Genomic DNA, 26,670 nt, shown 5'->3' with positions numbered 1-26,670 from the left:
CTATCTGCTGAAGTCCATGAATCTTAATGTAAATCACCTGAAGAAAGAATCAGACCCAAAGAAAAGTTCCTGCTATTTAATGAAATGTGATGAGAGCTTCTGGAAGAGGAGTGTTGAAACTCAGACCTGGGTATCCGTTCTGAATGTCTATCAGGTCTTGATAACCAAAATGCACTGGAAAGAAATACAGTAACTGCATTGCCATACCCCAGCCTTCAATGGCACAAAATACACAGCAAGGGACTGGAGAAGTCCCTCCTCCTGGCCAGATATCCATGAGTCCAAATGGCAAATGACACTTAATCCCAACGTGAGCAAATGCTGCCTTCATACCCAGAGAAACAACTAATAGCTCATATGGAACTGAGACCTCTGTGTGGCTGTCCAGGAGCAATGTCTCCAAGACAGAAGCTTGGGACAAACTCCAAGGTCTTCTCTGTATGGGCAGTGGGAAGGGGACAGTGTAATGTTTGGGATCACCTGGGCTAGCTGGCATCCAGGTGCTTAGCTGTGTTGAGGTTTATTGCACTGGAGTTGCCATAAAGAGTTTTCATCAATCTGGAATGCAGGTACTTTTTCAAAGAAACTCGGGGGATCTGCAGAGCCTGATGGATATGCTTATAAATTTCAAAATGGCAATTTGGAGGGTAGCTAGCAAGACATGAGCCATTGTAGAAAGATGAATTGACAGGCAGGACTTTTTAGAGAATGAATTTGAGAGAGTGTGATTCCACCAGCTTGCTTTGCTCATTTATTTAAATTTATGTTATAAAATGAACAGCAGAGGAAAGCCACAACTTGCACTGATGATTTCTCTTCTTTTTCCCAACCTTCTTTTATTTATTAAGCTGCTCTCGATACACCTTTCAAAGGACTGTTGTTTCGTTTGTTTTTTTTTTCTGGTGTGTGTGTGGGGGGGTTGTTTTGTTTTGTTTGTGGGGGATTTCGTTGTTGTTTTGTTTGTTGGTTGGTTTGTTTTTTGGCTCACTGTTTATTATGGCTTTATCAGCCTTGAAATGGGAGCTGCAGGCAGCTTGATAAATGGTTTGAAAAGCTGCTTCTGCCAGAACAAAACTAAAAAATGAAAACCCTCAGTATCCATAAACCCTTTTGTTTTAACATTTCTAAAACAAGCACTGTTTCCCTCAGAGCATCATTGAAGAGTGATGCACCAGTATCCCACAGTGTTTCAGCAAAGGGAATTTTTCATCCAGTGATGCCCTGGGCAGACGTTCGTCACTGGGTCATGGACAAGACTCATCCTACAGCACAGGAGAACCAGGGCAGCTGGGGTATGGTAGAGGGAGAGAGACAGTCCTGGGAAGGCTGAACAAATCTTGACTTTGACATGTTCTGGACAGATCAATAGAGTAAACGAGCAAAGACGTATGAAGTTGGGTGCTGCTAACAGAGAGCTGCAGCTGTCTTGCTTCCATACAGCTACTTTTTACCTAGATACTTTCTAAAGTCTTCCTTCCAATCATTCTTTAAATATGGACAGCTTAATAGATCCCTGGTTCAAACTTTTTGTCTTCAGCACAATTACTAAGTTCCATAGTTGGTCCAGACTGGCAGTAAACCAGAGCTGTAACTGCTGTGCTTTATTGATAGAGGTAAGTGATTCAGTCACATCTGTGAAGGTGTTAAATGTTCATAAGAAAATAAATATCCCTTAAGAAAGTGGTAATGGCCCATCAGTTGCAAAGCTCCCAAACAGCCACATGAATATGTTACATTTTCTGCTGTAGTAAGTATTGCAGTATTTGCAGTAAAGGAAGAGGGGGAAAAAACAACAAGAAAAGGAATGAAAATGTCTGACTTCCGAGCGGAAGGACCAGTGGTGGATCCTGAGGGAAAACATCAGAGGTTTGTGTTGCTTTCCTCAATAACCTTGTTACTCCTCTACATGCAAAGCTGACTGATATGCAAAGCAAAAGATGTGAATATCCCCTTGGCCTAAGCCCACTGGTATGTAATTTGCCAATATGGATCATACCGAGACCAGTGCATCCTACGCTCCTAACATAGTTTCCACTCTGCAGCAACATGGCAGCACCCCAGGGCTGCCGATAGGACCTCTGATAAAAAAAAATGGGCTTTGCCAAAGGCAACAGTCTTTTTGTCTCTGTTCCTGCCCATTGCTTGTTTGTTTTCTGACTTTCTGTGTCATCACTGGGCTGCCCAGGTCCTGGGCTGGTTAGGGTCACCTCTTCCAAGGAATGACTCCAGTGCCATGGCCATACTGTGGGCTTGTTTCCGAATTATGCGGACAGGAATACTGATGGGAGTAAGAGGTAAGAGATCAGAAGGTACCTTGACCTTTGGGATTCTCTGGTTGTTTAGAATGCATAATTGCAGGTTGTTTAGCACCAAAGGATAACTGATCATTCACAGGAAAGAAGCCGGTGGTGGGGATCAATATTTCTATTGCTGTTGTAGAAAAACTAGCAGAAAATGAATTGCTTTTTATTTATCACAGCAAAATAGAAGAAATATATGCTAAAGACTTCTTGTAGAAGGGGCAACAGAGGATTTTTTCAATGCTGCCGGTCATTTCAGTCTTGAGCTTCAGTGAATGGGTGTGGATATTGTGTATCCTGCACTGTGGCCTGACTGGAGCCAGGACAGAGGACAGCTCTGCCACCCTTGATCTAGAGAGAAAAATTAAATCACTACGAAAGTGAAATAAGGAATATTTGGGCCACAGACTAATGTGTGGAGCAGTGACCTGAAGAGATAGTAACTTGAGGAGATTACAACTGAGCACTTCAATCTACATTTTCTGTACAGGCCATACTGATGGGGTTTTTTTATATATATACGTGTACAAGTTACCAAGAGCTGGTTTCAGTTGGTAGAGTCAGAGCTGTTCGCACTGGCACCTGTGGGATCCTACATCAAATAATAGTTTTAGGGGGGCGGAGGTGGTGTTTGTGGTTTTGCGGGATTGGGAGGTATGTTCGTGGTTGTTTTTTTTTGGGGGGGGATTATTGAATTATTGGCACTGGTAAAGGAGTATGGGTCTGAATTAGGTATATCTGGACTTGTACTTGTGTTGGTAGTTCATCAATATCCTGATTTCCCATCCACAAGGTGCAACCTGTGTATCATTATTATGCCACTCCCCCATGAAACAAAACCAAAAGACTAAGAATTGCCATGAAACAAAAGTGTTTTTCAGGTCAGCTTGGATGAGCAGGCCAAGCCTGACTCACCAGCTATGTGGTGCTACTGCACATGTTTCCTTGGACCTGAGGAGGATCCTGGTTTTCCATGATCCTCCACTGCGCTGATTGAACAGCACATGCATCTCCTTTGCTGAGCTTACCCAGCAACAGACCGCTGGATACGTTCGAGCAAGGAAAATAAAGAAATGAAAACATTAAACATCTCTAAATCATAAATCAACACTGAGGGAGCTGGAACAGGTTCTCTCTTGGGGTTTCTTGCGCACTGCACAGGCAGATTAGAGTCCGCGGCTGCTGGAAATCACAGGGTACTCCCTGTTTTCATGGCACAAGACTGACCTCCAGTGGACACTGACTAGTATCGTTGCCGTGTAAACCTGGGGAAGATGTGTACAAAGGATCTTTAGAGGCCACACATTTAGATTTCAGGGCAGCTATTTGCTCCTTGGCTTCTTCAGGTCTTTCTGGCCTAAAACCAGATCTTAGGAACAGTCTCCTGCTGACCTGATAAACGCAACATGGTTACACTGAGACAGATAATGCTGAAAATGTCTTAGTGAAGCAGGGAGCAATTATTCTACCTCTCCCTACAGAGCAGAGAGGGACAGCGCAAACTGATGAGCAAGTAAGGGGCAGCAGAGACGGGAAAGAGCTTGAAGCTTTAGGACCAGAAGGAGTTTCATTCTGAATCAGGCTTTATCCCACAGAAAGTTGAGGACTAAGGGCAAGGACCTGGCTGCAGTTCCTGTGGTATAGTCTCCTCGCAGTAATTTGTATCATTTTCTTTAACTGCACGGGTCAGTCACCAGAGCTTCAGGAAAGCTTGTCCCACCACCTGCGTTGCTGCCAGTGTTCAAGTTAGTTGACTCAAGTGTACATGCATGATTTGCAACTCTACCTTTGTAGGATGAGGGGGTACACATCCCAACCTAACCTGTGGTTCCACTTCCCAGGGTAATGAAGAGCTGGGCAGAAGTGTTCATCTAAATGAGGAGGAACCTTCTGCGTAAAGAATCACCAGGACTTTCCTTCCTTCCCAGAGACCTCACATAACATCTTCTATCAGCAGAAACAGAGCTCTCCGATTTCTCCCAGACCTGCCACTAAACCCTACCTGCCTTCTAAATTGCTGGTGGGAGACCCCTGTGTCTTTAGATGGCTTCATAGTATTTTACATGCCCTGAGCACAAGTCTGTTGGCTGCTACTGTCTCATAACTCTCTCCTCACTATGTGAATACAGATCTCTCCTTGTTCTTCTCAGAGCAGCATCCTGCTTCTACCAGTGAGGAATCACTGACACCATGATAAAACTTGATGGACTTAGGAAGTGGTGTCCTTGCTGAGTAAAAGTAACTTGACCGCCATTAGAAGGAAGAAGGTATTTCCTCGCCAATGGAGAACTGCCACAGCAGTGCAACCTTACCTACCAGAAGGTGAGAAACCCATCAATTGCTAGAGGTAAATCCTGTTCCTTATTTCCCAAGGAAATGTTTTATCACCAGTTAAGGACAGGATGGGGTAGGAGGGGCTGGACTGAATCTAGTCCAGTTAGTTCATTTTTATGTCAGAGGACATTTTCAAGGAGAGAGCTATCGTCAGAATATGGCTTTTGGGCAACCAGAGCTGCATTAATCAAGAGAGATCTTTAGCCTATCAAATAGGCCAGTAATAGGAGGTCATCCTGCACTGAGTATACCCAATGTTCAGACTCAGTATGACTCAGATTTAGCTCAGATTTGCACAGAGAACAGATTGCAATTGACACGGACTTTGAACCTAAGCACTTTCCACCTATCTGAATCTAGTGGAAAGATCGCAGCTTCCTTGGCATCTGCATAAAAGCAGCATTCACCTGGCAGTTTATACAGATGTCTATTGCGGAGCTCAATGGTTGTGATGAACTTGGGTAGGCTGCAAAATGGATGGATGAAATGCCTCACTTAAAAGCAGCTCCAAGGAACTGCAGAATCTATGAGAAATCAGGAGAGGTCTCTGGAGGGTGCAGGGCAGACAAAGCTGAGCTGCCTTTCCCAATACCTACTTTGCATAGGCCAAGGCCCTCATTTTCTATTGACTGGAGGGATGTTTTACAAGTGCCCCTTCTGGTTTTGAGAGATATGAAATCTGCCTGTAATTAAGTTAATTTGAAGTTGAACATGGGCAAAGATAATGAGCTGGAAATAACAAAAGAGTAAGGAAGAGGGGAGGAGTTGCTAAGAAACAGATCTATTGTACTAAATCCTCCCTCCGCAATCAAATAAAGCATTTTTAGGATGGTTGAGTGATGGTGCAGACAGAACACAGGCATGCAAATGACTGCTACATCAAGAGCTCGAAAGAATGAGGGAGATAGGAGGGTTATGACTTGGAGAACTGAGAAAGTCAAAAAGGCAGAGGAAAAGTATTTCTTATGGAGGTGACAGCTGTGGCCAGCACAGCTGGGTGTCAGAGAAGTGGCTTTGGGATGAGCAGGGTGGTGTCCTGTGCCTGACTTGCATTTTGGTCTGAGGGAACAGCTCCAGTGCTCTGAGCCTCCACTGGGAAGTGCTCTGGGACTGGCTACCAAAGTGCTCTGGTCTTGCTTACCAAATACCAAATACAAATAACCCCTCCCAAAGACAAGGCTTCTACCTTCTATGGTGTTTGACCCTGGTGAGAGCTCTCCCTGGAGTCAAGCATCAGGGTGAAGACTTAAGACTGTTACTCCATGTCTTTTAGAAATTATATAAAAAATAGCATGTTCAAGCCAAAAGGAGGATGGAAAAGAGGTCTGCAGCAAGGACCAGAATACTTAACAGTCAGCAAAGCACAAGTAAATAGACAAGTTATGATCAATGAGTTTGTTTGAATTTGACAGAGCTTTCCTGCAAACACAGGGGAGAGGAGGGGGGGTGAAACATTCCCCACCACTGCGACCTGTAATAAAGGACCTGCTGTTTTCTGATTCTCACTCTGTGAAAATTGAAAAGGTTAGCCAGGTAATTGAAATCGGGACTGGAATACAAATACAGTGTAAAAACCCTACAGCTGGCAAACAAAGTTGCAAGGAAAAGACTCAATCCTCACTGGAATTTCTTAGCGGAGAAAAGATGGGGTGGACAAGGGGGAGACATGATTCTCCAATATACCTGTTCTTCATGGAAGGGGAGATGGGATGAAGTGAGACCTGAAGCACTAGATTGAGGCTAACACTTAGATGGGTGCTGTGTGCTGTCAATGCAAGAGACACTGTGAAAAAGTGGAGTGTGCTAAGGCTGAATTGTGTATGGCAGTCACTGCTGCCCCTTGGAGTGATGCAGTAGGTTTACTGGGAACTGGTAGGTTGCCATGTCAGCCCCAACTTAGGGATTGTTTCTTGTTATATGCAGACAGAGAGAGCTCCACGTGACTCAGCCCCACTGGACTGATGTCAACAGCCTCTTCATCTTTGTCGTGTGCAGGAACACAAACTGATTTGCATCACTTCAGGCTAAGAGCACAGAGATAGATGGTTACTTCGAGGCAGCTGAGGAATGGTTCCTTGTTAGCCTACTGTGTGCTGCGTGTGTTGAAGTCCCAATGGAGGGTTCTGTCATTGCTACTGTAATGTAAATTTATATGTGTTGCTATACCTGTGGTCTGTTTTTCTGCAGGAACAGGTGACTTGAGCTGGGAGGAAACAGAGGTGCAAGGTTTGGTGGCAGCTCAGGTTTGTGGTATTAGCCAAGTTCGTTTGCACTCAAAAAACCCCTCTGCATGTAGTATTTCCCTAGCACTGAGCCAACTAACAAAAACTCCAGTCTGTATGTGGTTAAATAAACAATAATTACACCTATAAGTTCCTGCGTTGGTGTTTTATTTCCTTCCTTGCAGAAAGGCTGGGGAATTCTATTTCCTAAAACTGTGATTCTCATAGTTCTTGCTGCAGTTGCTCGGTGCTGCCCAACACACCTGCACTGCAGTCAGCAGCAGCATGAAAATATTTCCCTTTGGAGCCTTTCCATTGAGTTTAGGCAGCTATTTAGTGTGTTCTGTGGCAGGACAGATATCTTTCCTGCCCTCACCAGCTCCTATAAAAGGGAAGGAAAACTGTAAGCTTGCAAACAAATGCTGCAAACCCTACAGGGGTAGAGCTTGCTTTGAATTTCCCCAGCTTATGAGAGCACAGTCCAGGTGTCGAGAGGCACCAGCCTCAGGTCAATGAACAAAATGGTAGGTGAGACCCTGCGGATGTTGTTCTCCCAGTGTTTTGTGGTTAGTTGTTAGCCATTTGTTTTCCTCATTTGGAGCATAATTTTCCTAGTGAGTAATTTCTAAGGGGGTCTCTTGGGTTATGAAGAAGTGAAACAAATAGTAGGGGCTGACAAACACACCTGCTCTGCAACAAAGAACATAGAGCATTTCGAGGTGACCTGTACCTAGCTGCCTAGCTTTGTTTTGCAACTTTAGAAGATATACATAAAACCCACCTGTAAAACACCTAAGGTGCATGACTGAAATAGGTCAGATAAATTGATTTTAGCACAACATTTTTTTCCTCCTTTGACTGCAAAAGGAATCCAGATTTCCTCTGGTGGAACTCTTCATGTTGTAGGCATCTCAGTCTAAGGGTCTTTTGGAAAACCCACTTCTAGTCTAAAATGCAAGCAAAAGCCTGTTCCTCTGGGAAGGAAATTTGCTGCTTTTCCTAACATATGAGGATGCATGAAAAAAATGTTATTTGGGCTTTTACAATAAAGACTGCAGTATTTCATTCATGAATTAGCTATTCTAGTGGGAAGCAAATTATTCCAACAGCTCCCATACTCCTAAAATCAATCCTTTTAAAACTGAGTGGATGTAAGTTAACTTGCCTTAAAAACAACAGCTGTAACTTTCCAGGGTTTCACAAAGTCTAGACAGTAACAGAAAGCACTGCCCAGTTTTTAACCTCCTCCCCTGAAGAAGCAGCTGTGCAGAGAACTTGGATGCAACAAACCAAACTGGGATTGGTGCATATATACCAGCTGAAATAATCTGGATTGTTGGTTTGTTTTTTTTTTGTGAAGTACTGTGATTTGTCGTTAAATTTTTAGTGTCCTGTACTTGGTGCTGGCAAAAAAATCCCAGGAAACTCCATCTTCTGGTACTCACATGAAATCAGAGGGAGAAACAAGAAGCAAAAGTATTGCTGATGGATAGACCAGACATAGTAAGAGAGTCCCTAGTATATTTATTTTCATGTTACGCACAGATACATATAACCAGATCTGCAGCTGAAGTATACATTTAGTTTCACTGGTAAGCCATGATTTAAAGATTTCAAAACACAGTAGTATCCAAAAACTCTTCATATAAACCTAACAGAATTGTCCACTTGCTGTCATGATGTTTTTTCCAGTACTGAACCTGGCATTAGATCTGAGTATCACTCATTGGCAATGCAAGCAATTCTCTCTTTTAAGTGCTTCTTTGCAATACATTTCAAACTGTCCATGTTTTGTTCATAGTGCTGGAGTGTTGCCCCTGCACTAACCACTTTCTGCTCATACACTTGCACATTTCCCAGAGGGAAGAAGCAGCAGAGAAATAAATCAATAGACAGTTCTGTCTAGGAAGTCACACTTGATTTCAAATAAATATATTTTTATCACACTAGACCACTTTGGGGAAAAGTGAGTTGTTCTTTGTTTCCTTGCAAGAGAAATTTCTCTCAGCCAGTTGCCAACATTTTTCAGTATTTGGCCATGAAAGCTGCTAGATGTATAAATAAAGTAAAACCATTGGCTTTCATGACATCTCTATCCATCTTCTCAGTATTTTCATGTTTGGATCCAGCTTCCAGAACTAGAAAATTCAGCCAGGTAAATATCAGAGCAGAGTGATAAATAACCCAACCATTGACCTTTTGGGAAGAAAAGGCTCCAGTGGACATCGACTACATTCTTGAGATGTGCCCTCAGGAACAAGGGGGAACTGAGCTGTGCTGTCACAGGGAATTTAACTCGGAGCGCTCAAACTCAAGCCAGGCAACTTTTTTTTTTCACTGCATTTCTTTTATTTTTTTAGCAGAATTTAGAAGAATTTTGATGTCTCTCCCAATAACACTTTCAAAGAAGGTTTGGCTTTGTGCAAGACCACATGTTTTCATTTTTCCTTTGGGTGTTTTGCCAAAAATCTCAGTATTTTTTTGTTATGAGTGTCACTTCTTTTGACTGATACCAAATTAAATGTGCTAAAAACTGCTTTTAGGAGAAAAAAAGAAGAAAAAAGAAGAAGAGGAAGAAGTTGTTTAGAACAGGAGGTGAGCTCCTGGTTATTTGCTTCTCACTATTTCTCTTCTAAAATTTCCCCATCCAGACATGCTTTTTCTCCCTCACCACTTTCTCACAAAGCCCAAGGAACAAATATTTGGCCATTTTATTTGAGATCACACAAAACCTTCACCTTACAGCTTCACACCCCAGTCCTGACTGCAGGTCTGTGTGCTCATCTGCAAGTCAGAAATGCGTTTAACAGCCCCGAGCTTTGCAACCAAGGTTACAATTCTCCCATAAAGGGAGGAGAAGAGAGCAGCATCACTCATGGATGGCTTTCTGTGCACTAACACAAGATGATGTCTGGTCCCAAATGTATAAGATGCATTCAAAGAGCCACAAAATCTTGCAGAGGAATGTCTTCAACATACGGTGGATGTGTGAGTACATCAAACTATACTGTCTCCTCACTCCTTTGGCTGGGTGTCTAGGACAGTGGAGAAGACATGCTGGGATTAAGGAGGATAAACCCTGGGCTCAGTTAGGGAGCTGCACAAGTGAGGCACAGGGTGATGGAGGAAATCCTGCCAGGCTGCTGCCCAGGAGGTCCTCAGATGTTAGTGGGAGCACAGAGCTCAGTGCCCAGCAAGACAACAGGGACCTGCGCAGCTCACAGGCAGTGATGCACGACCAGCACAGCAAATCCAGAGAGAAAACACCCTGTAATGGCTGGTGGAGGGAAAAGTGTTAATACATAATAATGACTAGAAATGTAAATGTCACTGATAAAACTCAAGTGTCCACTTGGGGGTGGCAAAGCATTTCAGCTGTCTCCTCAGGGAGCAGGAATTGCCTTTTCTCTCCAGGGCCTTGTGTGTGTTTACTCTCCCCATGGCTTGCTTCTGAAGATCGCAGCTGGTAAAATGGGTCTGACAAAAAACATGGGCTAAAATTCCCCTTGTTCTGCATGAAAAGGTGACTCACCAGCTGCCATGAGAGCCCAGCTCTCACCTCACCCAAGAGTCCCACAGGGAGAGGCAAAACAGAAGACTGCAAACAAGGTAAGAGCCCATTGCAGCAGAACAACCCCTTCCTCTTTTGGTGGGAAATGTCATCTGGATCCCCAATGAGCAGACTGGAATAAGCCTTTATGCATATGGTGTATCATCGTTGAAGATCTAATGTTCATATTCATTATGATAAATCTGTGTACTCTGAATCTCTAAGTCCCAGCCACTTGATGACACACACTGGGTGATTTTCTGTGGCAGTGGGTGCCAAGCCCGAGCCCAGCACGACAGCTAAACCTAGACCTGTGTCACAATGTACAAGGAAGGCATTTCTCTGAAACACAACAAACAGGCTTTGAAACTTGGGGCACAGAGGTTTGTAAAATTCTCTGTCATGTAATGGATTCACCCTGGTCTCCCTTTACAAAATAGAGTCCTGACCTTGCAGTGGAAAGAACTCAGGAACTCATCAGCTTGGATGTACATGTACTGCCTTCATGATCTGTTCGCATTCCTGCGATGCAGGAAAGATTCTCAGACCTTATATTGTGGTCCATGGCAAAACCTGGATGCAATATCACTGCAAAACTCCTTTTTCTGTTGCCTTTGTATAAGTTTCTCTGATGCTGCAGTTTTGTCCCAATTCCATGTGTTGTGAATGTTGTCCAGGCTGTTTCCTGGTGGTTGCTAACCCCACAGAGATCTCTGATTTCGGTAATCCATCTGGTATGGGCAGGTGTGAAGTCTGCTGAAGCGTGACCATAGGGCTTCACTCGCAGAAATATCTCAAATTCAAGCAATTGTAAGAAGTTCTTGCAAACTGCAGAACATGGGACATATCAGGGACCTACTACAGCCCCTTTGCACATGGTCAGACTGAGTTCAGGTAGATGGGCAAAAATAAAACTGCCTGATGCACAGGACAAGCCTCCAAAGGCTGTAGACTTTTCACATTGCCTAAGCAGTTATCCCTCACTAGCTGTATTTTGAGCAAAAGAGTCACACCAGGAATATCCTGAGCATCCCCCCCTGTTCCCCCCAATGGCTATTTCCCAGGTAATGTAGATGGTTTTGTGGCATGCATGTGCCATTTCAACACTGTGTAGATATTGTCAGACATAGTATGAGGAGATGCGGCAGTGACTATGAGACTTGTTAAAAATAACCCTCTAAACAGTAGATTTTTTTGACTATGTGATTCAAGGCATTAATCACCACCCCCCACCCGAATGTTCACCTAGCTCAAAGCAAAAATTCGCTTTATTTTTATTTTACAATTGTTGGCTCCCTCTTTTTTCTAGTTCAGAAATAGTTATTGCTGGTGTCTGATGTTTACTGGTCCAGCTCAGAGATGCTCTTCTTCATGCCTATTCGCTTATGTTGCCAAAAGAGGCTTGCAACAGCCACACCTCGAGAAGGTTGTAGGAGAGAGAAACGAGGCTGGTTCAACTAAAGCTAGAAGTGGGTAGACTTGTGCAGCAAGTTGGCCTATTTCAGACTAAGTAAAAACTGACGTTTAGGCTGGTGCACAAAATACATTGAGTAAGACCTGGATAAGCTGTGTCTCCTTCCTGTGCTGGTAACATTGGGAGTGTGACCTGTTTATATAAAGCAGCTCTTCTCTTGCACACAGTAAACTGAGATTTCCAGCCCTCCTATTAGCATAAGAGTAATACAATGCTTCTCAATCAACAGCTAATTACAGACTCCTCATTCGTTCATCAAAGACACTCTCTGTGAGCTCTTCTTGCTGAAATAAGTCTTTTAGGAGGGTGTCTTCTCTTTTTGTTTCTTAAAGTAATTTTCTTTAACTTCTGTCTCACCTGGATCACAACATGGAAAGTCACAGACCAGTGGAGAGCTGAGAACTGCTGACAGATGTCCTGTGGGTGCCAGGGAGACTTGTGTCTTCAGCAGAGTCCATGAGATTGTGGTCCTCAATCACGAAGATGCTCTGCTGGGCAGGAGTCTTGCTAGAGGGATGTGTAGGGGCCCAATGCTTGCAGCAAGGAGAAATCACACTGACGAAAGCCATCCTGAAGCGCTGGGACAACAGATTGTAAATGATGGGGTTCACAGCAGAGCTCAGATAGAAGAAAATACCTAGGGGAACAAGGCGGGGATGGAGGAGAGACACACCTCATTTGTGTGTGAAACGATCTCAGAAAATGAAAATCTCTTCGTTGCCTAAAGTGGGTGCAAGGGTGGAGGCAGCGACAGCACATCTCTGCCTGCTGCCATCCAGGCAGAGGATGTCTTGCTAAGGCTAGTCAGGCATTGCAGCTCACAGGAAAAGGAAGATGGGAGAGATTATTAACTGGAGCTCACTATCTCCAGCTGTTTAGGAACCAGCTCTCTCTTGAGCTGTACTGACCTGCCTCCAGCACAGCCCTCATCCCCACAGCAGGATTTGCACAGCTGGTGCCCCCATCAGAGCTGTTGGAGGATAACTTGCAGCTGAGGGGAGCTAATGGCTTACAACACACCAGGACAATTGCACGAAATTGGTTTTGTCTGAGCTGCCTAATGGCCACATTCAGTGTTTTCCCATGGCAGACTGAAAATACGAATCCTTTTTGAAAAAGCCTTCATTTTATGGTCAGCAGAGCCATAAACATTTGGTTGTATCACCCAGTTCTGAGCAGTACGTAAACCTCTTTTCTTGCCATTTGGTATGGTTTCCCTTTTGCCTGAGAGACCATCTGGAGGGTGATGCCTGCTGCTGGGTTAAAAGCAGACAAATGACAGCAGACTTCATTTCTGAACATTCCCAAGAAGGAAAAGCAGCTGGTAATGATGCATGATACCCTATTTTTTTTCCTTCTTTATGAATATTCAAACAACCGTATTGGACAACATGCCCAGATGTTGAAAACTGCAGAAACTTACATGCAGTTTTTACTTCAGGCACAATTCTCATCACTGTCCACCAAACACCAAGAAGCTTTTTTATACATGTCTCACATCACCTACAAAATAAATGACTACATATTTCAAGTAAACCACTCACAAATGCTTTTTTTGCCAGCCCCTATGCAAATGGAAGAAGAAAACTTTACCTGACACCACATGAATTACGTTGAATATATTAGCCAGAGGCTCAGTCCATTCCACAACAAAGCTGAAGAAAAGTCGATCTATATGGAATGGAGCCCAGCAGATAGCAAAAACCATCACGAGGACAACTAGCATGGAGAAAGGGGAGAAGAAAAACAAGTCAGTTATGGAAGCTTGTACAGAGCAGAGATAGTTCAGAAAGCTGCATGAAAGACTAAATATATGAACTTTATTGTTTCAGAACTTTGGCATCCTTTCTATCTTACAATTACCAGTTAATAGAACAAACTTTCCACTAATTTCTGTGTTGGATAACCCAAAGCATGCACAAAGAAAATGACATGCAAACAGAGCAGGCAACAGCCAGGTAATGTTGTGGCATGTACAGAGCCTAATGAAGAAACCGCCAGTGAGACATCTGGAGTCATCTGTGGTACCTGGCACACACTGACTCCATTGTGCCTTGCAACTCATTTCCTCCGCACACTATTTTTATATCACATAGCAGGATAAGGCCATAGCAATCATGCACTGATGATTAAGTCTCTCTGGGTGCACCACTCAGAAGGAAAGGAAAAGATTTTGCCTCCACACACAACTTGGCCTGTGCTGGCTCTAGTAAGGACTGTTGCAAAGCCATTCCAGACTTGGGTCCTGTGAATCCCTGTGGTTACAGTCACGGGGCACCGAAAATCAGGCTGACTTCAAAGTACAATTTCCTAGTTCAGATGGTGACTTAAGCTGTGTAAAAGAATAATGTTGCGGGAAATATTGAAGGTGATTTATATTTCCTGTATAAACACCATCTCAGTAGCAAGGTGATCTTTCCTTTAAAGACAGCCCCAAATTAAGAAGTGATGTGAGTGCTTTCAGAGTGATTGGAGCACAAATTCTCCTGAATGCTGTACAATGTGCAAATCTGCCTAGTGGTTAAGTCAGCAGTAGGTGATGTACGTGGCTTGGCAGGACCTTCCTGGTCATAAGCAGGGCTCATGGTGTGATGCAAAACAGAAGTACATGCTCCTTTAAAAATGTACAAGATAAGACTATTCACACTCTGAAAAAGAGGGATCCTCTCCAGAGGGCTGCAAGAGCCAGGTTTGGAGTGAGGGATATTAGAGAGTTGCCATGAAAGCATCTGCCATGTAGTTTTGCTCAAGTTCCTCTTGTGCTGGGGAAGAAAATTTGCCTTCTGAGTCTTTTGGTAGCCATGGTGTTTCACTCCCATGCTTTCTAAGTCTACATAAAACAGCAGCAAGCTTTTTTTTTTTTTTTTTTCTTTTTTTTTTTTTGGTCACATCTGCTCATAACTCTTGTATCTAGTTAATTTTCTTGATATCCTTCAGGACCTGGTCACCCTCTTGTCCACAGTGAATAAAACACAGAAGGATTCACTACTTACACAGCATCTTGGTGACCGATTTCCTGGATGGTCTCTGAACGTTCATAGCCACTTCCTCCACTTCCAAAGATTTATCTCCTTTCAGCTGGCAAAACAAGAGAAACCAAGGGACAGCTTAGACAGAAGATGACATCCCCACCGGACACAGCCTGTTTGATATTTCGATAGCTGTAGTTTGAGAAGGCAAAAATTTGGGCAAATCAGGACTCACAAAAAATCTACATTTGAATTTCAATTTCAGTCTAGGGAAACATTGAAGCTTCAGGTTGTAACAATCTTCAGATTTTATATATCTGAGACTGCACGTTTACAGCAAGTTTGTATTTCCCCACTTGTCCTTTCTCAATGAGTCAGTATTTGGTTCACAGTTTGTGTTCAACGCTATTTTGCTAGGCTTTATTTTATCTTCTGGCAAAATATTGTTTGTTTTTACTTTCCTAAAAGGGTTCCCCACAATTAAGCAGAGACCAATGATCCAAAAAATACTTAGAGAGGCCTCAGTGAAACACAGTTGTAATCACAAGAAAAATTCCTGTAGAATTCAAGGGGGTTTGTTTCATGCCCTGAGTGTTTGGACTAACTGATATTCAGCCCTTCTAATGAACAAAACCCATACATGCTCACTTTCAGACAGCCAGTGTGCATGATATGCAGAGATTCAGCTACCTACGGCTCAGTTACAACAAGGTGGGTATTCTTCTCCCATAGTTTTTCCTGTGCTTCTAAAAAATTGACATAAAGAATAATAATCTGATCCTTCTGTGAAATGCTTCCCCAATATGCTTATGATGAGAGCACTGGTGCTTTGGTGGTGAAAAGTCCAGAGCTAGATAATCAGGACAATTGTTTAGATTATGAAATAAATAATCTATGGAGAGTTCATAATTGGATCCAGTGTCCTCAAGTGGGAACTTCTGATTAGCAAACAGATTTGGAGTGATGCTTTTTTCAACTGAAACTGGAAAAAAACCTTTTAATTAATTGGGAAAGAATATTAAGAATGAGGGAAAAGATAGAAATCAACCTGGATTTGTAAAAATCTTGTGAAAACATGACAGTTGTGCCATTTTCTTTTGCCTTTCACACTGTGACTTTGCATTCTGATTTTTGATTAACAATACTTTTCTGTAAGGATGATCAAATGAGACCTTCTTTCATTGTTCTGTTTATTCATAAAAGCCATAAAAGGGAAACACATGTAAATCGAATTATATTCAATTATAGTGCAATTCAGCCTCTCACGTTTTACATTATTCCCTCTGTAACCTTTAGTCATTCCCACAGTCACTGAAGGAAGAGACTCCACTGATTTGAAACACATCTAGCGATACATGTCTGCTCAGATTGATTAAAATCTCTAGTTTCCCTTCAGTGGTTTTCAGTCTCAACAATAATCTATTCCAGGCATATTCCATAACCTCAGAGAATACAGTGCTCTGATGCTGTAATAAACCAGACATACATGTATCTTTATTTTTCACCTTCCTCCTGTCATTTTGATGATGTTATAAGGCTCCTCTTTAGCCTCAAGTGGTAATAGATGGGGGTGTAACTAGTAAGAATAACTCAGCGGTTGTAATTTAATAAAAAAATGAGTTATGACAAAGAAGAAGGGAAAAAAAAACAACAGGTCCATGTCAAAGGTGGTAACTTGAGTTCATACCAATGGTTTGACAGAGGGTGAACTCCAGCCAAGGCAGCGGTTACCTTTATATTACTGTGAATGTATGAGGCTATGTAGGGTTGCCCAGAGATGAATGTTACCCGTTTACTGCAGAAGAATTAAAAGTGTCTGGAGCAAGAAGCTGAAAATTGGATTTCCCCCCCGCACCTTTATTAACTACAGCATTTCACACTAGAAATCAAAAGGCAGAGCAAAATCAGGGCCTCACCTATTCCCAAGCAAACCTAGTGAGGCCACTCAGTAAAAGCAGAACTGCTTCTGTAAGCTCCTTGGCCTGACGCGAATGGTGACCAAACTTCTTCTCCAGCTAAAGGAAAAAATGGTCTTTAAAAACCACGTGACTTGCGCTAAAGCACGCAATTTTGTCTACTTGAGTGATCTGGCTGAAGCAGTTGTCACCTGTCTGCTGAACTGTAGCCTGGGCGCACTCTCTGCTTGTTAGAGGGTGCAAGGTTTGCAGGACAACCTCCATAAAAAGAGGACAGACCCTTCCAGGAGGGTGCTGGGCTCCGCAGAAATCAGCCAAAGGCAAGCAACCGTCCCCATGCAATTCTGGTTTTAACAATGGGGCATTCTAGGGCGTGAAATAGATTTTTACAAGAAAATCTGGGCAAGCTGTAAATTGGCGAGAATATGTTGTCTTGACTCAAAGATAGCTGAAATAAAAATTACCAGTGTGTCCAATGTGTTACTGAGGGGAAGTAACACTAGAAGATGTGCTGGACTCTTAACAGAAGAATAATTCTAGACGAGGTCAATCTAGTCACATTTGATCAGCTATGTCCCCTCATAAATGTCTGAAGTAGGTAGGATAAATGGGTCTCTGGACTCTCCATTCTCTTCATTCACTGTCAAAAATCCTAGTTAAACAGAATCTGACTTTTAAACAACTAATCACCTGTCCTTGCGTCCTTTTAGAGATCAGTGTGAAGGAAACACACAGGGCCCCTGCACCAAATCCTGCTGCAATGCAGATTTCTTCCCAAGCAATGCCACCCCATCTTCATCACCGCTGCGGGGTTTAGCTTCTACAAGCAGCCATTTCCCCATGTTCTCATTTCCTCCCTCTCCTATTCCTCCTCACCTTTTTGGCTGTTGGTTGCAACCAGCAGCTCAACAGCTGAACTGCATTTAAAGAAGAGCCTGGCTTATTTAGGGATTGGTCCTAAAGGCACCTGTGATAAGAACCTAATGGAAGAGGCAGCAGGATGTTTCCACAATCAAATCTAATGAGATTACAGTGTAATTAGTTTCCTCTTCTTTACACTAATGCTGGGACTATCTATTGACTGTAACATTGCAGTATTAAACCATGAAGCCATAAAATTATATCGAAGTAGATAATGAGGTAGTTGGTCACGACGTAATTAACCTGACAGCTCTGTCGTCAATACATTTTTTGCAAGGAATAAAATTTAATAATAATAAAATAAACTCAAGTACCATGTGAGCCATGTTTGCTACCTTCTCACAGCTGCTTAACATGTTGCGCATTTTCCCTTCTGTATTGCATCCTGAGGCTCTTGAGAGCACTGGCAAAGCTTGAGGTAGAAACTTTGGTGAGAAAATGCCCCTTCCACAAAGCCTGGACTTAGAAAACTCTCTGCTGTGTCTGAGCTTATGTACTACCTGTGGATCAACTCTGAGTCTATGAGCAATACATGATACCCAGGAGACTCTGGAGTGTTGCTAGAGCTTCATAGATTTCACCTTCTGTGAGTAGATAAAAACGGATTTATCTTGAAAAATTACATATATACACACCATTCTTCTATAATTTCTGTTGAAAATTTGAAATTATCTTGCCTAGTGCTGTTTGGAGTGCAACGCAGATATACCTAAGACAGGTGATGTTCAAAATTTGAATATATAGAAAAGCAGAGGCATAAACAATGAACATTACAGCCCTTAGGAAAGACAGCTTGAACAAATCTGTGAATACACAGAAGTCCTGGGGGAGCAGCCCTCATCTGGTACCTAGCTTCTCTTTTGGGATGGGGATTAGGAATATCTGCTGCCACAAACAGAAGTTATTGCAGTCCTCAAGACCTTTTTATTAGTTTGGGGATTTCTCTTTTTCTAACAGCTATATTTTCAGCACTTTTCCCTCACTTCAGGTCTTACTTTGTAAGATTTTCAATGAAACTACGTGAAGACCTCACAACAGCCACTGGGCAGTGGGAATAATTTAACTCATTCATTGCTTCAAAGATCTGCTGTGTACTACGGATTGTTGGCAGTTAATCCTTGCAGTTTTTCCTGGGTAAGGAAAAGAGTTTCAGATAACAGTAAAATTCAGCTAGCACAGCAAAATGATATAGACACCAGCACACATATGGTTGAATTTCTTCCACGTTATCTGGTAAGTTAATTTGTCTCCAGTAGCATATTTCACCCCTTTCTTGCTATATGATCAGACACAGCTTTTAAAACTTTAAATTATATTCAGTGCAATGAGATAGGATTTATATTTTCTAAATACATGTAACATATGAGAAGAAAAAAGTCATTGACTTGCTATGATTAACAGTGCATTTCATTGTTGTGCCACATAGCTTTGTGATACTGTGACACTGATTGTTTTATCTGTGTTTTTAGATGATGAATACTTTATAAAATTAGTCTCACTTTCTGAACATAGAATATGAGCTCTAAGGTAGCCTTAATCGATGGTGAAACTGTGACATAATTATATAAAGAAACGGTTGCTGAATTTACTAGCTGCAGCTCTTCAGTTTATGACAACTTCATGACTTTTAACAACCAAATATTATCACGGTCTCTAGGGAAGGAAAAAAATAAAGTAATGTAATGGAATTTCCACAGTCACAAGAAGTGGGATAACAAATACACATGATTCAATCACTAGTCTATTCCTTTTTGTTCTTTTCCCATTTTCCTTTTATTTTCTTCTGGTCCCCACTGCAAAGGTGCAAACCTCTGAGAGGCTGAAATCAATCTACAGACTTTGATGTTTAAGTAACATTCAAATGTGAGCAGCAGTGATGGTAAGTTTTTAAAAAAGATTGGGGTAAATTATTCTCCAACATAGTTATATTCATTTGAGAATGGGATTACACCAAAGAAAGAGTTGGATCCACTGTTTTCAGAGTTTGGGGGGTGGGGGGGGTGAGAAGGGAGAACAGATTGGCAAGAAAAAGGTGAAATCACTTAAAAGACACATACAGACACAAACACAAGAATGAGCTAAGGAAACACTGAGCATATTTGGAGTAGGACTTACTCTTAGCCCCATCAGATAGTACAGCACACTTATTACCCCCATAGGCAGCACATAGAAAAGAAATGAAGTAATCTGGACAATGCAGTTGTAGATCCACATGGGCATGACTACAGTGCAGGTAGCAGAGCCGGGGACCAGGGTGCCATTGGGGAAATACTGCAGCATGATGCCATGGGTGCCCGTGTTGGGGAGCGCAAAGAGGACAGAGAGGACCCAGAGCACCACGATGGTCCTCAGGGCACGCTTGCGAGTGCTCTTCAGCTTGGCACGGAAAGGATGGAGGACAGCGATGTATCTCTCCACACTGACTGTGGTCACGCTGAGGATGGAGGCAAAACACACCGTCTCAAAGAGCGCTGTCTTGAAATAGCAGCCAACAGGCCCAAACAAGAAGGGGTAGTTGCTCCACATCTCATAGACTTCCAGTGGCATCCCAAAAAGCAGCACAAGCAGGTCTGAGATGGCAAGGCTGAAGAGATAGTAATTGGTTGGGGTCTTCATGTTCCGATGCTTGAGGATTACTAGGCAAACTAAGAAGTTACCTACCACCCCAACAACAAAGATGAGGGTGTACACCAAAGCCATAGGCAAGAACAGATGGCTCCGTCTGGGCCCACATAGGAAGGCTAAGTAATCCTCAGTGCTGTTCAAGTACCTCCTGAAACGTTCTTCATGGAGAGCAAAGTGATTAAACCAGGAGATATTGCTGATCCAGGCCATTACTGGATCTTCTGAAACGTTTCACAATTGAGATCACGTCTTCTTCAAGTTTCTCTGTGCTAGTTTTCTCACTTTTTGCAGCGAGAGAAAGAGAGGAGGGAATTGTCTTGCCAGACCTAGATGCACAAAGCCACTGAGAGATGTGTGTGCCTGGCTTCGGTTGAGGTTTTGCTGTTCTAACAGCTGTTCCCCTGCAAGGAGTCCCTTAGCCAGAAAGCCCCTCCTTTCACACATATTCATTGGCTCGCTAAGTGCATTAGATTATAGAGTAAGAGAAGAGGTTACAGCTACTTCTATCAGCTCCTGTAGCAGATGCATTTACAGAATCAGAAATGTGGGAGTTAGAGAGCTGGGAATCTGAAATATAGGATGTGAGACAAACTGCAAGATGTTTGTATTTGTCAGAGGGTGGGAAAGCAAAAAAAAAACCCGCAAAACAAAACAAACCCAAAACTCAGTCCAAAAATCTTCTACTAAATTATATTGATGCTACATCCAGTTATGAGACACAAGCGAAAAAAAAAATCTGGCATGATTTTATTTTTCAGATTGTTATGTTCTGTTGTCTATGACAGCAGATACTTGGAAACAGTTCGAGTGGTAGAAAGACAACCCATTTTTGTAGTCATTCATGTAGAATTAGGCTACAATAATATTTCAGCCTTTTTTTAAACACTTTTTTTTTCCCTCCTGAAATTTGACAAAGGATTTTAATTGCTCTTCTTATTGGTATAAAAATATTTTTCTCACTTTCCTGTTATGCTGGAATCTGATTCCATATTCTCAGCTAGTCTTGGTTTGGGAATCTTTCTGAAGACCATATTAATTCCAAAGACACATTTATTGCCTCTGGGACTAAATTTACATGAATTTTTATAAACCCCTATTTCTTCCTGAATGACAACCATTCTGGAAACACTTTCTGAGCCAAAAAAATGTATCCTGTGTGGATGATGGCTGTGTCAAAATAGATCATTTAGCTCCTTATGAATACTTGATTTCATACAGAATTTCTCGAAAACAAAAAGGCTTCGAAGTGCATGGGTGTCATCTTCTGAGATTAGAAAAAGTTTAGCCATTTGGAAAAGAAGAGGTGCAAAAGCTGAGGGCTGGTTTTGGGGACACTGTCAGCCCAACATGCAATTTGTGTGCCCAGTACCCCTCACCAGCTCTCACTTTTGAGTACCTGCCCGGTCCCCCTCCTTGAAGCTATGTAGATGTTTTACATCCCTCACATCCTTTGGTAACGAGTTCCTTGGGTCTACTATCTATGTGTGAAGAACCACCTTATTTTCTCTGTTTGGCCCTTTAACTGAGTCTCTGTGGCTGCTAACTTAAGACTGCATATTTTTAAACATCCAGGAGCAGAAGAACAGCCCTTTTGGGTGGCATGTCCTCCAAAATCTTGAAAAAATCAAGTTTTCCAAGGAAGATGCAAACTACTCCACTATAAATGGCTAGAGAGCAAACTGATCCCATGCAAAACCTGCTTCTGACTCCAAGGAATCAAGGACGTCGTAGATCATGTCTTCTTTTTCTTTAACTTCTTCTGGTTTAGTAGTGGTCCCATCACTTTGCAAGAAAAAATATTGTAATAAGCACAGAGTGCCTCCTAAAATAGCAGCAGGAGGTAAAGAACACAAGTTTGGTCCCACAGAGGCATGTGTGGAGCCTGAGGACTTACTGTGCGTTCATTTAAGATGTCAGAGGCATGGAAGGTATTGTAACAACGATACTAAAAGACAGAAGCGTATCTCTTGTGATGACTTTTGGATCTGCTGAAATTATCTTGGACATGAACTCTCTCCATCAGAAAAATGGAGACTCATGTATTCTTATATATTTTAGCACTGACCAGAGGTATTCCATTCAGCAGACTGAAAGCTTTTATTGGATTGGTGAGAAATTTGTGCTCTTTTGACCTATTTTTATCTTCATTAAGGATACATTTAAAGAGATTCTTTGCATTTTAACCATGTTGAAAAAATGTAAATTTGATTTTGAGCTAGTCTTGCCATAAGAGGTAGAAATAGGAATCATCAGTAGGATGTCTGGTTGAGACCACTACTGACTGTTTCAGAGAACAGTAAGAGACAAGTGGTGGAATCACCAGCTCTGGAGGTGTTTAAAAGACGCATAGACAAGGTTCTTAGGGATGTGGTTTAGTGCCCAAGTTAGCTTATGGTTGGACTCGATGATCTTAAGGGTCTCTTCCAACCAAAATGATTCTATGATTCTAAGTATTTGAGAATTTGTGCAGGACTAAGCACTTTTTGTATGTCTACTTAACTTTCAGGTTGTTTTTTCCCTTTAAACTCTCAACAGTATTTCATTTCTTTCAATTTTTCCTTCCCCTGCCCCCAAACTTCAGTAAGTTCCATCACTCTCTATACAGCATCATCACTCAGGTGAGTAAACACTTCTAAACTAGCTGCCAAAGCGATCTTCATTTTTCTTCTTACACACTACCCTTTTTAAAGAAACTGAAAATGAAACTTGAGGTCTGTTCACCTTGAACTCAATCTTAAGGAAACCAAAATGAACTGAGTTACTTACTAAAAAGCCAACAGGGCAGCCATATCCATCATGATGTCTATGACAGGAAAGCTATGGACTGTAGAAACACATCAGGTGGCTTGAGAACATGGATGTGCCAGGCCCACCCGTGTCTATTTCCACTTCTTCTCCTTCCTCCATGCTTTCTGATCCTGCTGGGCTCAGGTGCTGACAAGCTGTGGGAATAGAAGCACAGAAGAAAAACAGGTCTATTTGTCTAGCAGGTCACCCCTGGAACCATGACACTATGGCCACAATTAAGTGGTAGATGGGGAGAGCAAAAAGGGTGGAAAATACATTTCAGCTCATTTCTTGAAGCTTTATTTGTTATTCTTTATCATATCTGTCTCAATAAGGATAGAAAAGTACATCTGACCAAAGACTAGCTCTGGCTCTGTGTGACTGGAAATATTTTATTTTTACAACATAGACAGAAAATAAAAACAGATTTTCCTTTAGAAAGTAGTATTAAAGCATTTGGTATTTTTCATTATAAAGCACTCTTCATTGGTGCTTGCTGTAATAAACTCAAAGGAAGGTGGTGTGCTGCATGCTGACCTTAGAATTGTGCAGTTTTATGTGATAGTAATGTAATCACTGTGATGTAATAACTTACATTAATGTAACGCACACTACATAATGCAATGTGATATTCGGAAACATTAACTGAGACAAGGTTTTGGGGCATGTTAAATTCCACTGCTAGTGGACATTATCTCCTTAGGCACTGACTATGCCCTCATGCTGGTGGTATCTCTTGTACCACATTTGCATTGTGAGTCTTTCTCTTTGCTAATGCAACCTGCTACAGCATATTCCTGTGTTCCATTAAGGGCAGCAAAGTGCACATTGAAGAAGACTTAAGTTCAAGTGCCTTCATGTTTCCCAAACCCCTTGAAAGAGCACCCATTAGTGACTACATATTAGGTCAGTAAATGGTGAATAATTTTGTATTTTTGAGAAAATTGGACACATCAAAAGAACCAGAGAATGGTGGAGGTAATCCAGAGTATAACAAATGAATAAATCCTCCACTGGTCGTGCTTACAGAGGGATATACTTTGAAGAGCTATGGGCCATTATGATGGTCTAATTTGAATATCTGCTCATCTCAGAATACAAAATTTTATTAATGCAAAACAAGATCTTTTTGATATTTCTATCTATGTGTTGCAACAAGGAGATTCCTTATTCAGCCTCCTCTGGTTGTGGAACTGGAAGTAATATATTAATAGCTGGGTTGATGCCATGGTGTGCCACGCTAACTAATTTTGTTGATTAGCTCAGGCACAATACTGCATTGACATGTCCACATGGCACCCGTGACTGAGCAGCCCTCCACAAGATGTTACTCAGAGTCTGCAAGGAGGTGCTGCAATGCTTTCTGTACACACACCCTTAGAAAGACACCCTACTTCATTAGAAGGGCTTGAAGAGGCTTTGGGTTTGCCATAACACTTGACAAGCAGGTCCATTAATTTTTATCTTCAGCAATTACAACCCTGCCTTTTGTTTCTAATTTGTATTTGCAGCCACCAGATTCTGTTGTTTCAATGGTTTCACCCTTTCTCCAATTTGTAGATATCGAAGGCAGGTGCAAATTCCTTTAGAAATTCTGTGAGGGGACTACTGTCCAGCCTGAGCTTGCTTTCCCTACTTCTTTCATGGGTCCTTCAGCGCTGCCCACAGAGCCACACTGCTCTGAGAACTGCAGGTTCAAACTCACTGTTTTAATTATTTGAGAACACGGCAGTACCAAGTATGTCTGTCCCACGGGGATGAAAAGAAGAGGATGCAAATAAAAGACAGAGCTGGTAGGCAGAAATGTTATGCCATACTAGACTAAATATGTTAACACAACTGCTGGAAAAATATAGCCACACTTCCATTACTGATTTGTAATTATAGAACATAGATTTGACTTTGATTTGACTTTTTCTTTTCTCCTTTGAAAGACTTGTTTGGTTCACTGCAGTAGCTGGAATGTGAATCCTTGTTTTTCTAAGTATATTCAGCATAACATTCAACATTCCATCAAATGCATAGATATATTTTGTGTATTTTCTCTCCCTCCAGGCTGGAGGACCAAGCTTCACTATAACAGGATCTACAGTAGCTTTTCCATGCTTTATTGTAAGTCATTTTGCAATTATCTAGGCTCTTCACAGATAGCTTTTCTGTGGCTGTGCACGATACTTGAAGTCCCCAGGATATCAGTCAACACACCTGCGAAGTGGATTTCATGACTACAGTACAAAATGCCAAGGGGGCACCTCTCTGCCTGGAGCAGCTGGCAACCTACGCAGTTAGTGCAGTAACAAGCTACTTCAAGAGCGGAACCCATTTTGCCTAATGAGTCCACGTGCAATTTTCAGGCTCCCACTTGAGTCAATAATGGAAAGCGGAACCTCCAGAAAGTGACTTGTCCTAAACCATAGCACAAGGTAAGAGATGAAATGGAGGAGCTTACTTTTGCTATTGTCTGCAGAGGGAAAGCAGGTAATAAAGTTTAACAGCAAGTTTGTTAAACAGTTGACATTAATTTAGACTTTGTGCAGTCTTATCCATCCTCTGATAACAACCAGTCTTTAGAGGGAGTCTTGAACAGGCTTCATCTTCGAGGAGCTGTTGGGACAGATTAAAACAGGGCCAGAGAGCCAGGCAGCAGCTGAACAGTGAGGACAGTCCCATGCTAAAAATCACTCCCTTGCCCTCTTTTACATAGCAGGGTGGATGTACCTCTTGACATGGCTTTCAGCAGGGATTTCCTTGATGGTGTTGATTCTGGAAATTAGTGGGAATGATGTCCTTCCTTTTTTAGTAAGTGTTTTTGTGTTGTTTATGTGTATGCTCATGCTTTGAAGAGGCAGTGAGTGGCAGGTGGGGACATGATTCAGGCTTGACATGTAGGGTAGCAGTGAGAAGAGCTGAAAAACAACTCTGATGCAGAAATTCTTCTCATACTGAATGTGTCCATCATGACAAAGTGACTTGGATTTACCTGGGGAAAGATGAAAGGATTGTCATGGTAGGGAATGTACTGAAATGGCAAGCATGGTGCAGAATGAGTCAGAGTGTCTGAGTCAGGAGGGATCTGGTACTACAGGACTCAGATTTACGCAGGAAGAATCAGATTATTCAGCATCTCTCTATGGCTTTCTGCATCTTACCACAGTGTTGATACTCCACTGCAGTTTCTTCCTCTCCTTGTGGTGGATATGTTTCTCAGGAGAGCTCAGCTCACTTGATTGTCTGACCCAAAAGAGACTTAACTAGTTTCCCTGACATGACTCATCAGTATTATTTTTCAGCTCACATATATTTGGCTTCTGTTCTGCACCTTGAGATTTGTGCAAGTATTTCTGTCCCCTGGAAAACAAAAAACAAACATCCATTATCACAGAGTCTGCCTAGTGCCTGGAAAGGTATTAGACATATGCCTTATGAGACTGAAGGAATCACAGTGACAAGTCTTAATTTATTCAAATAAAGGCAGTGATACTTTGTATTACTGGAGGTGGTAGAACTGAGCAATTTGTTATAGGAGAACTGTATCCATCAATAAAAACAATACATGGGACTCGTCCTGTTTG

The 26,670-nt window shown here is 42.1% G+C and overlaps 1 protein-coding gene across 1 annotated transcript; it reads right to left on the bottom strand.

Annotated features, from left to right (window-relative positions):
• Positions 1–12,257: 12,257 nt before the first annotated feature.
• NMUR2 (neuromedin U receptor 2) lies at positions 12,258–20,521 on the bottom strand (the record flags this gene model as incomplete). The annotated part of the gene is made up of 4 exons (XM_082063555.1): positions 12,258–12,517; positions 13,474–13,599; positions 14,874–14,958; positions 19,802–20,521. The coding sequence occupies 4 exons, from the start codon at positions 20,519–20,521 to the stop codon at positions 12,258–12,260; spliced, it is 1,191 nt and encodes a 396-aa protein (XP_081919681.1).
• Positions 20,522–26,670: the final 6,149 nt, after the last annotated feature.

Source organism: Streptopelia decaocto (assembly GCF_964273445.1).
Source record: "Streptopelia decaocto genome assembly, chromosome: 12".
NCBI lineage: Eukaryota > Metazoa > Chordata > Aves > Columbiformes > Columbidae > Streptopelia > Streptopelia decaocto.
This window is presented reverse-complemented; position numbering and strand designations above follow the sequence as displayed.